The following is a 16880-nucleotide window of genomic DNA, read 5'->3' on the forward strand; positions in this document are numbered from 1 at the left end:
TTTTTGATGTCCTGTAGCCACAGTATTCACTTGAAGTAAAGTCGACAGAAATATCTTAATGAATGCAGTAGTAAGCGTCGATGATGTCGATGATTTCCAATGTACTACATGAAAATACCTGAAAATATTGACATTTTCCGTGCATCCTGGCTGGTCGCAGAGTAAACTACAGCAACCAAATCAAAAATTGTTTCTAGTGTGAAGTTTAAGTGCCAGTATGCAACAATTCTATTAGGGTGTGAACTGCAAAGAAAATGTAGAAACTGCTCATTAGGAACAAAATGTCATCCTGTAGCAGAAGTGTACAAACAGCTGGAACTGTTTGCCATACTTCAGTGAGATGCATAGCAGGGCTCACACAGGGTCCACTGCACAAGCAGCTGCGGAAATGTTCAGGGGAAACAGCATGTGCTCCTCGGTTGTGTATCAGTCACTGTACTGTAATGAACTATACAAGAAAGGTTTCTTTGGTGTAGGCTGCAGCAACATGTGTGGTAGCAGTTCTGAAGGAAGTACTTGTGATGCCTCATTTTAAGAGATTATTTATGATCATGCAGTACCGGATATCAGCTGCCAACCTACATTAAACTACGCAAAACTGTATGTATGGCAGGCTGCAAGGTGTAATATCTCCACACTGGCAGCTGCGAAAAAGAGTGTGCTGCAGGATACAATCTATCCCCATGTAAAGAAGTTTGCAACAATTCTTTTTTATATGGTTCAAACTACCAAATGTAGCAGAATGTGATCTAATGTGAGGGAACAAGATGCAATAACAGAAGAATGTCCAATAGGCTGCATCCCTGGATATCAGGGAGGCTATTGTAATGACTCCTACAGAGCTGGTACATATGGCATGAGATGCAATGATCCATGTAATCCATGCAAAATCTACGATGGGACAGGGTGTATTGCAGGATACAGGTTAAGTTTATGTGAAGAAGCTTTCAATAGGGGTTTACTTGGCCTTGACTGCAACAAGACATGTGGCAACTACTCTGGAGAAACAATGTGCAATGCTTATCAGGAGACCGTCCACAGGGCTGCAAATCTGGATATCAAGTTTTCTGCAATCAAATCTCTTCACTTACATCTGACAACAGCGGAAAAGATTCCAGCAGTCTGGGTTTTGTTGTTGGAGCAACTGTTGGCAGAACTGGTTAGCTGTTGATGGTTTTTTTATTATTATTACTTTTATTCATGAGATATTGACAATGCCAAGCACCCCTTAAACACCCTTTAAATGACCCACAGCTAGTGTTTCTCACAGCTGTTGCAAACAGTATCTAATCCAGACCCTCTTGCAGGCTGTGCCCAGGGCCTGTGAAGTTTCTTCTTGAAGCCTTGACTGTCATTGTACATGTATCATATTTGTGTTTCTGGAAGGTTTGCTCTTGCAACATTGTATTAAGATCAGTCAGTAGTGAAGAAATATATGAGCTAGACTGTACTGTAAGTTTGGTTTTTCTTGTGTGAAGTGCATTGAGCTTGCCCATAGGTCAGGGATAAGATGCTATACAAGCAAACATTATTATTATTATTGTTTCTTCAGAAATAATCTTCCTTAATTATTATTATGATGAAACAACATCTCTTTTTTTCCATCTAACAAAATCTATTTTTTTTAAATGAGACTGCAATTTATAGACAAAAAAAAAGAAATCCATGCAAAATTTTATCTAAATAGCAAACTTCATGTCGTCTGCACAAAAGGAAGATCCAATGCAAAAATGAACAAGTAAATGAAATAAACCAGTCCCCCCCTCCCGATATTTCTTTTCTACTCTTTTGCAATACATTCTGTAGACATTTTATAGAAAGATTTTGTAAAGGTTATTGCTAATGAATACTGAAAGGAAGAAAGGCTGATGAACAGGAACTTAACCATGCAAAACTAAGAAAATATACTGACTTGGTGACTTGAGAAAATCCCACACTATTAACTTTAATACTTTAGCATCTGACTTTCTGAAGCCAATGGATGTCAGTAGACCCACTTTGGAAAATTCACTCTGAGCATTTAACCATCACTAACATCAGCTGCCAACTAAAGGCTGCTTCCAGAACAAGAAAATGTGAGATGCAGTCAGTGATGCATTGCTAATGTTACATTAGGTTCTGCCTAGCTAAAATAAAAACAAACCCTCTGCTTCAGGGTAATCTATTCTGACAACTGTGAGCGGAGTTGGAAACACTTTTTTCTGAGTAATATAAGGGCTTGTGATCATTATCATCACATGCATGAAACGGACCAGTCGTTAAGTGTGTGGTCATTTCTTTGCTACAGATAAGAGGGTAGTCTGCTTGGTGGGGGGAAGAGTGCTAGCATGCATGAGATTACATCCATGTGCAAACATTCACACACTAGTTAATGTACAGACAAGTGTGGAAGTCATTTTTTTCAGCCCATTAGTAAATATATGTCTGCATGGTTCAATACCAGCTTCTGCTAGCATCAGTGCACAAATTGTCACAAAAAACGCCTGCATTCATTTGTTTTCACTGTACTACAGGTGGCACATGCTGAGCACTAAGCACCGTCCACCCAGTCTCACTGTGTCTGCATCACTTCAGCAGCTTCTCCCCCCTCCTGAGAGGAGGTGCACAGTGTGCCGCGCTAGGACCATGAAGGTCACTCCTGAAGGTGACGAAGGTTGTGGTGGGAGAATCTGATTGTAGTAAAAGCTGTGTGCTGCAGCCGATGTCACAGTGTAATGGAGAAAAAAAAATTATCTGAATTTAAAAGTTTTAAACAACTGCCACACGAGTGTGTGCGCGCTTACGCAAAAATCTGACAGCTTTACCTGTGGCCTAGCAGTCTTTTAACCCCCTCAAGTATGGTCACAAATTAAATAAAAAAAAAAAAAACGAGAGAGAGGGAATGTAAGATCAATAGGAGAGAAAGAGCTGGAGATAACGGTTTTGGTAAGAAGACCCCAGGTTTCACAAGAGAAAGAGGACAAAACACGGATCTTCTTGTCTGGTTAAAATCCTCCACTTAATGGCCGCAGCTTGAAAAGGAATCTCCCACCTCCCCGCGCCCCAAGAGATCACCTTCCCTAACTGGCACAGTAGACAGGGACAGTCAGCTCTCTCTCTCTCACGACTCTTACCTAGACACACCGACAGCCGCCACAATAAGTGTCTGGCGAGCTACACATTCCTCGCCTCAACACCACCAACGTCACCAGCGACGACAACGACGGTGACGACCGGAGACGGCGCACGCACCGACACCACCATCACCATTGCTACGATGGCTGCAACAACATCAATGTCTGCTGGTGCTGCTGCTGCCGCCGCCGCCGACGCTGGCGGGGGTAGAGGAGGCTGCGGCACACACAGCACGCACACAGGATGCACAAGCAGGAAAGGCGGCGAGCAGCGGGACCGAAGTGAAAGGATGCGAGGCGCGGTGGCGACCAGCTCCAAGCTGTGCGTCTCCCACTTCTTGTCCAATGTTCTCCGCTGATCTCTGCATCTCATTTACTCTCCGCTTCTTCTCAACCACCACCACCACCTCTTCTGTCTGTTGCCTGCGTCATTTCTTCTACCCCACCCACCCCAGTCCCACCCACAATCATGTCAGATTTCAGCAGCTAAATCACCTTAGTTTGTTCTGCGTGTGAAATTCCAATGACGAGATGGAAAGGAAGGGTGGAGTGTGAGTCGAAGATGCAAACACACGAGTAAACCGGACACCAAGATCCGCGCGCAAAAGGGGCAAGAGGAGGGAGGGGATGGAACAGTGAGGGAGGGGGTTGAAGAGGAAACATCAAAATCGTTGTAACAAGGAGGCATCCGACAGCGACTGACGGACAGCTTCTGAAGACAGTCACTGCGGACCACCATGCTACTAGCGGCAAACTAATGCTACCCGCAATCACATCGCAAATATGGCAAACATCTTATAATTATTTGAACAGCTGCAAAATAAGCGGCCATTCGAGGAAATGTCAGCCCGGCACTTGGGTGTACAAGCCAATAAATGTTTTAAAGCCAATCCCAGGAAGAAGCGGGAGAGAACACGTGAAACGCACATAAGCAGGAAACAGTTCGTAGTAGTTTTGGCCCGTATAACTGTTCATAAATAAATAAATATCACGCCATCTTGCTGTCTAGCTTGATCAACGATAAACGACGATGACTGTGAAAGACACACTATTACAAAGTCCAAACTGATTGATATAATGGTACTTAAAAACGATATGAACCTTTCAACCCGTAACCACAAAAATGTCTATCTTTGATTTTGTCCTCTGCATTTTTCAGGACCACAAAGAACCTGTTTCTCTGTGAGTCTGCTTCACTAGCAGTTTTTCAAAGGTCTATCTTCAATCCTTTTTTGTGCAAGTCGTTGTCAGTCGTCAGGCTGTAGGATGAGAATGGGGTCAAAATTAAATATGAGAATATGCGTAACATTATCTGCGCCAGCATGAATCCAGGCCTGCCCAAAATAGGGTTCAGATTCAACAATAAAATTATTGTTGTATAGCTACTATAGCCTGATCTGAAATGGCCTCGAGCTCAAGTTCAATGCCATCAGGTTAGTAGGGGGGGGGGGGAGATAAGCTGAAAGGAGCTGTCGCACTCTGATAAACATCTTCAGCATCAGCGGAACAATTTCATCGACTTTAAACGTTCTTTTGACAAACTCTGGCACGAGGGGCTATGCCATGTGATGCTAAAATTCAACATCGAAGACCTCGTCCAAGTTAAGGAAACACTGTTTAACAGCTCAGTGAGCACAGTATTGTTGGAGAGCCAAAATTGTGGTTTACTTTCGCACTGCAGTATGCGTACTTCAAGGGAGACCCCTATCATCAGTGCTGTTTCACACCTTGGAGAACATCATGCATGAAACCCTCTACGACCACCACACTTCCATTTCCATAAGATTTTGAATTTTCCTTTGCAGACGATGTAGACCTGTCAGTAGGTACTAACAAAAAACTCTAAGATCCTACCAGCAGACTGATAGGCAGTTCAAACGAACATGGAATGGAGAATAGCACTTACAGGAGCAAAGTTATGATCTTGGCAACGGCAAAGCAAAGATATACAGGAACGGGGTACGGGTCAAAGAGGTTAGCAGCTTTCGGTGCTAGAGAGCCACCCTCTCCAAGGACGGCAGCTCCACGACAGTTATCCGCATCAAGATCGAATCAGCAACCGTGGCAATGGCTAGGCCGGACAAGGTATACTACAAAATACAATCTGTATAAATCCCATCTAATACCTGATCTACGTATGTGACACGTGGCCTGTGCTCGCTGACAGAAATCCAGCCATTGGAGAACAAGTACCTGAGGAGGATGCTCTGGGTTCAAGATTCGACTGCTACGTTGACAGTCAGACTTCACAAAACACGTTCCAGTTCTGTAGGGGTGAGGCTTGCTTTTCTTGCCAGATAAAGATGTCGTTTAGGTCTCAGACACAATCACCATTTCCACCTCATGAACGATGGAGATATAAATAAGTAGTGCGGAGCGGGGGAATTCTGCGCATACGACGGCGCCAGCAACAAGACGACCAGGCGGCCGTTCCCTCCCTGTCACCTGCAGAATACCACTACGACGATGACGTGGACTGGAGGGTCGGGCCAGACGAAAAGGCTCCTACTGCTGGTTAGCCTTGGTGCTGATGGAAGTGGAGGCAATTTTCCCAGCTTGGCTGAATGTTTTCTGTTCTTTATACCAGGAGGGGATGAAAATCAATATAGACCCTGTATTGCTCAGCCAAGCTCCCAGCCAAAGGATTACCAAGGACCTTCCGTAGGTCTGCCATCACTCGGTTTCTTTCCCTCACTCTATCAATGAACAACTGTTGACACACAGGCATACTTTATGCTCAAGAAAAAAAAACCTCTGCTATAGACGTGTTTGATTACGGGAGAGAGTTTGTGTGTCTGAAAGAAAACAAACATACTATGGACGGATGTAGGCATTTGCATACACAGACACGAAAAACAAAAATATTCAAAAACTCACGAGTCATATACTCACGCGCATATTACATATTTCTTTGAATAAAAACATTGTGTGTGTGTGTGTGTGCGCGCGCGCCGATGCTAACTTCTCCATGCACGCATGAGCAAAAACACGTGATCAACTTCCTGTTTTCCGCCAACACCAGCTAACTGCACTCGCTTCACATATACTTCATACGATGAGCTAAGTTTAAAATAATCTGTGAAACTGTTTTGTCCTGACAAAGATGGTCTTACAGGGCTGCGGTCTTCGTTAATTAGAAACTACAAACGCAACTTCTTCCTAGAATGATTAAACAAGTCTTAGCTGATTGGAGTTCAACGGTCCAAGTCGCCTTCATTCACATACCTGCTCAAAGCGAGAAGATCGCTGTGAATACCCTACAGCTGACAGTAAAACACAAGACCGCTCGTTCATAAATTTTGCTTAGTAGCAGTAAATCGCTTTACAGCAACAGATCACCTTCCTCATACACCTGTCTGATGACTGATGCAATCATGCTTAGAATGTCACACCTTGAAGGTTACTTTAACCAAACGGTAGCATGGGGCCTGAAAGAGACGAGGTGTCTCTTATAGTCAACAAAAATAAATGAGAAAGAGAGACCGTGTACTCGTCCGTGTCAACAATCTTTTCCCAGCCCCAGGTGAAGCTAGTTCGCTATAGGTGAGACTGTGAGCACCATCACAAGAGATTCCCAGAGCAGAAGTGGGTCATCACAGGCAGATTGCACCCATGCATCTTCACCCACACAGCTGCATGCCTCTCAATAACGTGCATCGCACGCATGCAAGAAGCAGTGCGTGGGCCGGCGCTGGGAGTGGGTAGGGGTGCGAGGTAAACATGTCTACTACGTGCACCTGATGTTTTCACCTCATGCCAGAGCGCGGTGCTCGCCTCCCTCTCAGCTGCCGAGTGCAGGAGGTTTCTGCGAGTCTCTCTCTCTCCGGGCAGTGGAGGGGAAAAAGTCGATGAAGTGCAAGGGTCCCCTCTACCCACCCCGCTGCCACTGGCAGATAAAGCTGACCTGTGTGTCGCGCGGTAGCCCGCCTGGTGTGTGGGAGTGTGCGGCACTCAATGGACACCGCGTAAGGCGAGTGCTCAACAGGTTTCCTGTCAGGCAGACAGAGGAGCTCTCTCCAGGAATGAATGAACTCAAACAGAAAACGGAGTGAGTGGAGGAGTAAGGGGAGTTTCGAAGAAACAGCTCCAGCCATTTTTGGTAAGAAAATCGCTCTTAGATGCACCTTGTTAAAAATATAAACGCATAGGTAAAACAAAGGTTCTTAGTACTGCAGAAGAAGGAAATGTGTCCTAGTGACCGACTTTGTATAAATTAACTCGCGGTTCTTTTCGAGTTCACATCCCTCCCGTCACGCAGCATGGCGCGACACTTCTGCTAACAGACTGGCTTCATACAAGGTAGGAGAACATATCATCATGATAGCATCAACGAGGGTGGAGTGGGTAGGAAAGAGGGTGTTTTACACCGAGCCAGCAACTACGGCTATATGATGGCAAAGGCAGTCAGCCCATGTAAATAGATGTCAACTCCAGAGAAAGAACAGCGTACCCGAGACGAGAGCTGAACCCAGGACAACCAGACTTTACTGTACTGGTGACAAGTGCTAACTATTGCGCCACCGAACAGCTCACAGCACTAGCGGACCTCTATCACAGCTTCACGGACTTCTAAAGGAATCTTTACAGGGGTTATGCCATGTGATGCGGAAATTCAGCATTAAAGAGGGTCTCGTCCGTACGTCAAGGGAGACCCCTATCACCTGTGTTGTTCACCATCTTCTTGGAGAACATTATATGAAAGGCTGATTTGCATCATCAGCAGGCATTCACAAAGAACTGCAAGATCTCTTTCATAGTACCGATCCTGCTTTACAGACGTGAAAAGTGGACTCTGCTTGCAAATATGGAGAAGTTAATTCTGGCATTCTAGAGCATGTGCTTGAGAAGGATGCTCGGATCTCGTAAAAGGAACATAAGGCCAACGACTTTATACGAAACGTGGTCGCCACACAAGTAGGATAACAGGAATAAACTTGTGACCTAGCACGACACTGTGTCAAAGACTGTCCTTCACGGTACCTTGTTGGGTGGTCGAGTCGCGGTGACAGAGGAAGAACTAGTTTACAAACGTGGAGTGGAACTTTGCAGAACCTGTTTACTATCACTCAAGACAGGCGTGTGTGGTGGCCATGCCAGCTTATATGTTCTCCCCCTAACGACCGATACCAGTCAAGGGACGAGTGCCTGAATGACTGACGACACTTTCAGCGAAGTCAGACAGGTCAGAGGGCTGCTGGGCCCTAATGTCTCCCCATACAACAGTGAGGGAGAGAAAGTTCTCCTACCCTTTCTCTTACACCAGTACCACCAACCACCGGCAGCGCGCAGTGCTCGGTTCGGTCAGTAATCCCAGGCGGTAACACGGTCCCACAAGAACCTAAAAGACAAGACCACATCCACTGCTACTGACCAGCAACAGAAGCGTGGACTCGTTAGAGGGTGTTGGCGCGGTAGGGCGCAACATCATACGCCGGTTGACGGAGAAGCCTGGTGTCGATGAGGCACCTGTAGCGCTTCCGACACTAGCAGGCCGCCGTGCACGGCAACAAGGTCATTCTGCAGCGCCCACTACCCGTCGTCTCTGGCACCCAGGCACGACGTGACGGTTAGGCGTGCTGACACTGGTGCTTGTCAAACCCCAAGGGACGAGACCGCCGACGGCCTTTAGATAATGGTCTTAAAATAGTTGAGGCAGGAGATATATAAAACTCGAAAAAAAAAAAAAGGATGGAGTAAATGGCAGGGCGTGTTGGGGGAATGACCAGTCTTGCCACTAATTTTAAGCGTAAAAATTCTCACCTGTTTACGAATGCATCTCTTGAACGCCTTGCCGCATGCTTGAGGGAGTTTATCCGCGAAGCTCTCGACTCCAGTACACACTAGTATAGACCCGCGACTACCCTGCCCCGCGTATCACGGTTGCAGACTTCGCCAGTTGCTGCACTCTCCTTCTCACCCCCAACCAACCAGCCACCACACACTACGCCATCTTTTCCCCCCATCACCACCCTCGACTGCGACTGCTTTTAAAGGCTGGCTGCCGGCCAGGCTAGAATTTCTTCCTCGCCATCCTCCTCCCCCTAAACCTCCCCCCTGCTCTCCCTCCGTTATCCTCGGCCGCAAAATCGGTTCTGCTGCTGCAGTAAGGTATCGATCATCGGCTGCGACGCGAGATTGATGCCGACCGGGGGGAGGAGCTCAGAATGGCCGTGACGAGACGGGTTGGTGGGGGTGGGCGTGGAGTGGGGAGCACTGTACCATCTCTTCCTGCGTCCTCAGCATGAACAGCACGGGGACCTTCTTTTTTTTCCCCCTATTCCCTTATCCTTCCCCTTCTGTTCTCATTAAAGTGTCATCACTCCTTCCCCTAGCTCCACTTCCCTCCCCGCAGTAGTGCGAAATCGCCACTATGTAGAACTTTTTATTCAAATCAACCTACCAACCCGACCCACCAAACGAAAGTGTCCAAGAAACAGGAATTGTAATCGGTACATAAAGCCCACCCACTTCAGCGTGTCTGCCGCACAGCGTGCTGGCAGTGGTGGCATCGTGGGTGGATATCGAACGAGCGCACAGCGTCTTCTGCCGCCAGCCTAACCCCAGAATAGTAAAACAAAACAGCGACGACACTCACGGTACACTATGGGTCGATACGTATCACAGCAATTTAAGCACACTATTTTGTACGACAGACTTTTCTCTCTCCTTTCATTTTTTTTTTCAGGTGCGAGGGGTTGGGGGAGAAAGACTGGACAGAGGGAGAAGCGGGCAAGCAGGTTCAACTCTTGTATATTGCTTTGTTATCAGCTCAGGCTTAGACAATATGCTTTCACATAAAACAATAAAGGTTTCACAGGCTTTTCTGAAAACATCATTCTGTGCGAGAGGAGGAGGTGGGGAAAGACTGAGAGACTATCGCCAGTCCTTCACTTGTCATAAGCGAAGCAGTATTTAAACATCAACAGATACATCCTAAAATCCTGATACAAGGAATAATCCACCACAATCGCCACCACCATTTCTATCATGTCATTCTTCTTCCACCTGTTAGGCTCTTTGATATCAGCGATTCATCAAAAAGTGAACATCCAGGAACAATTTAAAGAAAACAAAGAACTTAATGCAAGAATCACAATAAATTCAGGAACTGATTTCTGGGATGCATTACAGAATACAGAAATAGCTGCATGCTGGATTAAGCTTGCTAACTTTACACAGCTACAAAACTATAAAGTAAAAAATAGTTTTTACCAAATTCGGTCGGATACACACACGTCTAAATGTTCCTACACATTGAAAATATCGTTCAGCGGAAGAAAAGGAGGTGGAAGAAAGAAAGCGGAGGGGTCTTTTACACTATCAGACCGGAATGTTGTGTAACGCACCCCTTTCCCCTCCAAAAAAAAAAAGAAAAAGGCCAAACTTCACATTCCAAACAGCAGCACCGTCAATCCCTAGGTATCAATGCAAATAATTTCTGCAAGCTCAGCCTGACTGTGCCCAGAAACATGGCAACATCACGCTCCTTCCTATTGATTTCTGGCGGACGCACAGTTCCTGAATGCGGGTCACCTCACCCCAGCTGCATTCTGCACGCAATCATGTTTCCTTCACTTGGAACCCAGCCGCCCTTCTCCAAAATCAAAATGTGTTTTGGCGCTGGCCTATTCCTAGAAAGCAATTACAAAGCGCTGGTAGACTGCAGGGTAAGTCACTGAGCATCCAGTGCCCCAATGACTAGGATATCCGGCAGCGAAAGAGGAGTAGTCCGTATTTTATTTCTGAGAAAGAACTACTTTGGTGCACATTATCTTTTTCGCTTTTAGGTGATGCTTTACCCATAACATAGCTCTGTGATGAGAATCTCTCTGTTACTCTGCCCACACTTTTAGTACAGTAGCCAGATACTTCTTTCCTTGTACTTCTTCCCGTTCTGATGAAGTGGCTTACCTCTGGCAGCTGTCAATGTGTCTCTGTGTGTGTATGTAAGTGTACACTGTGAGCATATAGACCAAGCTCTCCTTCAAAGTGGACTTTGCAAGTAACCTCTATTACTATTACCCAACATGGTGACCTCTATTATTATTACTGTTTAATCTCCAGTGCTAAGTAGCAATTTTTCTGTGGTTTCTTGAGCTTGCTCTGATACTCAGCATTTGATTGGTCAATTTTATTGTTGCACCATTTATGCCAAGAAGGAGAAGTCTATTAATAAATACATCAATTAAATGATGATTCAATTTTTCAAATTATCCAATAATTAATATTCATTTGAATTACTGAATTAGTAGATTAGTAATACATTTCCTAGAATTATAGTGTTGCCATTTTTTGGTTGTCATACATTACAGCTTTTGTTTTTTAACAACAAAATTAATAATCAAACAACAAAAACTGGTAACCCTAAACATGACCATTTTATTGATACACTATGAAACTACCAGTGACCTTGAAAGTCGTTCTTCTATGGAACTAGAACATCTAAATGAACTCTTATCTCGGAAAGTAGTGTATTAATTTTTTTTGAAATCTCAAAACACTCACCTAATATCTGTGCTAAGCAACGACGTGCGCCGGAGAATGGCCCGTGCTTGTGCATTGGTTATATGGCGTAGACTTTCGTTGTTGATGGAGACAATGTAGTCACCCACCTGCAGGTGACCATCTTTGTCTACAGCACCTCCCTTTGTTATGGTCTTTACTAAGCACCCATTGACTCCTCTATCCACTGTCTCTACTGTCACACCTGCAGACAATGAGAGGTGGGTAGGCAATTGACAAAACTGATGAATTAAAACCTGCTCTGCATAGGCTATTTCACTTCCAAAAAACGCCAACTCCTGTTTGTAATTTAAAATTTACATGTGTTGGTTTGCACCTTTCAAAGTACAATAATAATAATGAGGATTTGTATAATGCCTTTCCAAATATTTGCCCAGAGCGTAATACATAGTCATACATTGAGTAAATCGTCTACAACCACACACCCATATTTGTATATAACGGACTTGCCCACTTCTACAACATTCACTCAAAAGTAAATTAAAGACACGCCAGCTCATGGCCAGGACAGGGTCACAGTGAAGCAAAGACTCATGCCAGAAATGGCAGAGTAATTCAAGCGGAAAGTTTGTAGGCTATACGTCCCATGACTGGCAACCAGTGAAGAGGAGGTATGATAAGTGAACTATGTTCATATTAAGATGGTCTGCAGATGAGGCAAGCGGCGTTATTCTGGATCCTTTGAAGTCTATCGAGAAGATACTTAGGAATTACAGCTAAAAGATGATTACAATGGTCCATCCTCGAAAGCACAAAGTATAAAGATTAGCAAATAATAGGGCCATGTAATGGCTTCCTAGTCAAGATGAAAACAAAGTAATATGGGCTCATAATCACAAGCAAAATCATGTGAATTGTTCAGCAAGATAGGAGAAGAGAATAGGAGAAAAGAAAACGTGGGCAGACAACATTCAAAGATGGACTGGTCTTTTATTCAGTCCATCCAAAAGAATGGTAGAACATTTAAGACCAACAAGAGATGGTGGTAATATTGTCAAATCCCCCCTTGGCAAATCAGTGTTACCCTGGTGATGACAGAGGACAACGATAGTGATGATGATTTCAGACATCACCTGCTAGTATTTAGTAATGCAATACAGAATACTTGTTACTGTTTCTGAGTTGTCTCATCTTCTTCACATACATTTTAAACTAATGCTTGCATCAAGCTGTTATGAAACAGCAAGTTCGGCAAAATAGTTAACAGCTTTATCTTGCTCTTCTCAAGTAGAATTAAATATCTTGGTTAAAAAAAGGTGATGATGAACATGCAGGGGTGAAGGAAACAATACAAAAGTGGCTCAGTCTCACTAAAAATGAACATTCATATAGATCTGTTCTTTCACAAATTTAGTCACTCAATTTAAATCATTTTTACTTTCAAGTACAGAATACAGGAGATAGTATTCAACAAGACTTCTTTTGTTGGTTAACCCTCTGAGCACTGCATAAAAATATAAGTATTGCAAGGACTGGCTAATAATTGAAGACAACAGTGGGTAAAGTTTGTTTTTTATTATTGCTGTTCTCAAGTAAACATTAGATCAACAAACCTATATTTTTGGAAAGAAGAAAGCTTAAACTTTGCAATAAAAGTAATGAAAATCGCCTTCCCCAGGCCTCTCCAGCAAAGCCATAATCATGGCCCATCGTGCCCAAAGGATTATGATTATATAAAATTACACCCAAATAAAATTTAGAAATTATTTCCATCATTTGTATTCCAACTCTGCTGTACAAAAAAAAAGAAAAATAGTGTTTTGCCACTAGTTTCTCCTTTGAAATATACGGGAAATGATATTAAAGAAAGAAAACCACTTGGTTTTCAAAAGCTAGTTCTAATTTATCTAAAACAAAGAGATCATTGAAGAAGCTTCTACATATCAGGAAAAGGGAGATAACCTACCATCAACAAATTATTTTATGAAGAATTTCATGAAATATATATTATGCATGCCGTGCTCTTCATTTTGCATCTGTGCATATGTATATCCTGGTATAAATAAAAACTTTTTGACTTTGGTTAAACATCTAACCTAGCTGATCGCTGCCCTTAGACACTTTAATGGTTTTCTCCAGGTCGGAAGACACCCCTTCACTTCGACGTAGTAGGGGCGAGCCCATGGGAGATAGCCTAGGAGAGGCAGTTCGTGGCGAGGCTGGAGGACTAGACAGGTTCCTAAGGTCACTTGCTGCTCCTCCCAGAGCTGCAGCCGCTGAAGCAACAGCATGATCTGATGATGATGAAGCAGAGCTATCTTGGCTGGCTGATTTATAATGGTAAATTCTTCCTCCAAGCTGCACACAGATTAATTTAAATTTTATTTTTAATTTTGTAACCACTTCTATCTCACATTTCATGTTCTTTCAGTGTGTACAATGCATGTCTTTTAAACTCTGCAGCAAATGTGTAAATGTCTTCTAAATAAAAACCTTCCTGATGCTTAGGGAAAAAAAACTGCTTAACAGAAAAGCCAGACAGCTGGATATCTATTTTCTCAGCAAACCAACCACAAAGAAATAGTGTAGCTTTAGCAAACTGTGATGTATGCATACTTTTTAAACTGGCAAATCAATCCAATTTCCATGTGAAATACCCCCTCCCACCCTTAGCTCTGTTTTATTGTTGATTGATTTTATGGCCTGAAAAATTTATGAAAAAAAGATTCGTCATTTCTATTTTTAATGTGCCAATACAGCTGCTTTCAATGGAACCAATTTCTTTTGCTTTAAACTTGGGAATGTGACCATTTACTAAAACAGAAAAAGCTTCTTTGAAGATACAAAATGAAAAATGTCCAATCTGCACTCTCGCTGAATACAGGGATAGTTATGAAATACCAGTTTTTATGCCACTGGAAATATATAGAAATTATATATTTATATTTCAGTTTTATGTATTAATTTTATATTTTTTCCAAGGGGAACAGAAAGTTTCAGTGCATTAAAAGCATTCAACTCTGCAATGTTCTTTGAGAATTTTGTTTCTTTTTCATTATCATTCTTTGGCAAATTTTATTTGATAACTCTGGATCCCAGGAGGGTCTGCTATGTGGGTGAAGGAAACGCTATTGCAAAACTGAACTGACAAAAGGTGGACACAGCACACAAATTTTTGTAAAAATTGGCAGATAACAAACTCTGCTGTGAAGCAGCACATGAAAATGATATATTTCTGCACCATTTGTTTTGGTAAGTAAAATATGTCAACTATGTGCATTCTACAGTGGTGAATGACATTTTTTATTCTTACAGAGAATCATTTTGGCAAATGATGTGCAGAACTGTGACCAGGAATGCAAAATTTATTTTAGGTAAAACACATACACCAACTTTATAATTTATCGCATTACAAAAATTAGCATGTACTCAAAACTCTCAGATCACGAACTAATATCGCTAGACTATTGGCAGACGATTTTTGCCAGTTAACTGATAAAACGAGGCATGAGACAAGAAAGCTTACGGTTTATTCACATTTCAGATTAACTACTAAAACAAGGCACATTCTTTGTTGCGGTTCGCCGGAGACTAACAGCGGATCACTTCGCAAGTGTTGGTCTTGGCGGACAGACAGCAATCCACATATACACTACAGACTGACTATGCCACTCATTCACTCCAGAAATCAGAATATAGAAAAATCCATGTGTGTTCTCCCCAAATTATAATAAAATCACTTTTGTAGCAATTTAACAACAGCATTATGTTTTACTGAAATGCCAGCAACTTTGAGCATAGCTTCATTTTATACTTTTGGATCTCTTGGACCAAGCAGCCTCCATTTAAAAAAAAAGTGTATGCTCTCTTTCCCCCACTCCCTTCTGCACACTGAGATCACTGTATATCTAGCACTCACTCTGCTCTCTGGATCATGGCGAGGTGAAGAAGGTGCTGGTCGTAATGGTGGGGTTGATGGAAATACTGGAGGGGATATTGGTGGTACAGCCTGGGGCGGGGGTGGGGAAGTTGCTGGCAGAGGAGGTGTAGCATCCTGCAACATGACAATGCAGGTCTGAAAGAGACACGACCTGACAGTAGTTTTTGTAAATCAAAGGATCAAGAAGTCATGGTGGATCTGTAGCATTAGTCTGACCTGGTAAATTTATAAATGTTACAAATAACAATGCCTGTTTAACTAATTAACTAATTAAAATCATGCGTTGCAGCATTTCTCTGCAGTATAAAGAACATTTGGAAGATCTTAAAAAAACTGATTAGTTTACATTTCCTTACAAACATCGTAAGGAAGAATTACTTGTTTCTTCGTGTTTTTCCATTACCTTAAATCATACCAAAGTCTATTTTCTTCAAAATTAAGACAAAAAAGATAACCGCTTCACATAATCTTAACTACATTTCCTCTTGTGAACAGGCACAGGCCATGCACATCGATGACCACCCTGCTAAAACCTGCCCAATAGTGAACCTGAGAAAAACTGGTGTTTCTTTCAGAAAAACAGGCTGCTGTTAGTCCATAATGTGGTTTTCATGAAAAGCAATATATATGTATAACCACCAATTACTATAAATCCTAGAAATCTGAATATCAAATATCACAATAATTTTTTTTTGTTCATGAAACAAAAGAAAATGCAAGACGTGTTATTCTTTGTTTATAAACCAACATTCTTATCATTTATCTTGCGTTTTGGGTTTAGAACATCATATCAAGAACATTGTTTCAGTTGCAGAAGAAAATCAAAGCTCATGCAGAGTTAAAGAGTATAAGTGCAACGATAAACTGATCTAGTGACAAAGTGCACGAAGGTTGGATAATGTGGGCACATGCACAAAATAGTAAAAGTATACAACAACAAAAATCAACAATTAAAACGCGCCATCTTTTTTCTGAAACGCCAACTTATGACATTTATGTGGGTTTGTTTGTTTGCTTGTTTTCTCGTTAACAGTGTCGGTGTTGTTCTATCAACCATGTCGTGTGCCGCAGATGCCGTACCTTCGCGGAGCGCTGCCGCTTTCTGCTGCCCGAGAGCGAGCGCACGGACAGCGTACGCGCCTTTCTGCAGCACAACACGTACATTCTGGCGACCTGGCGTCCGTCCACCTGTGACACGGCGAAAAGTCATCCGTCCCCTCACATGCTGCTACTTCTGCAGCGTCCGCAGTTCCGCATGACAGCACACGCTGTGGAACGTAAGGGCGTGCCGCCGCTCGTGCGCGGGGCAGGTCGCGTGACCAGTGAGCGCCTCAAACTGCGACGTGCCACGCGCCCGCTTCCAC

At 43.2% G+C, this 16880-nt stretch overlaps 1 protein-coding gene across 7 annotated transcripts in view; it reads right to left on the reverse strand.

The window, feature by feature from the left end:
• The window catches only part of LOC112574485 (patj homolog), a 105434-nt gene that overhangs the window by 3294 nt on the left and 85260 nt on the right, over positions 1-16880 (reverse strand). For all 7 annotated transcript variants that reach the window (XM_025255592.1, XM_025255597.1, XM_025255596.1 and 4 more), the window contains 3 exons: positions 15496-15630; positions 13673-13934; positions 11619-11820 (listed from right to left, as the gene is read on the reverse strand). In XM_025255592.1, the coding sequence (XP_025111377.1) occupies positions 11619-11820; positions 13673-13934; positions 15496-15630 (599 nt within the window). The remainder of the gene's footprint in view (positions 1-11618; positions 11821-13672; positions 13935-15495; positions 15631-16880) is intronic.

This window comes from Pomacea canaliculata, linkage group LG10 (assembly GCF_003073045.1).
Source record: "Pomacea canaliculata isolate SZHN2017 linkage group LG10, ASM307304v1, whole genome shotgun sequence".
Classification (NCBI taxonomy): domain Eukaryota; kingdom Metazoa; phylum Mollusca; class Gastropoda; order Architaenioglossa; family Ampullariidae; genus Pomacea; species Pomacea canaliculata.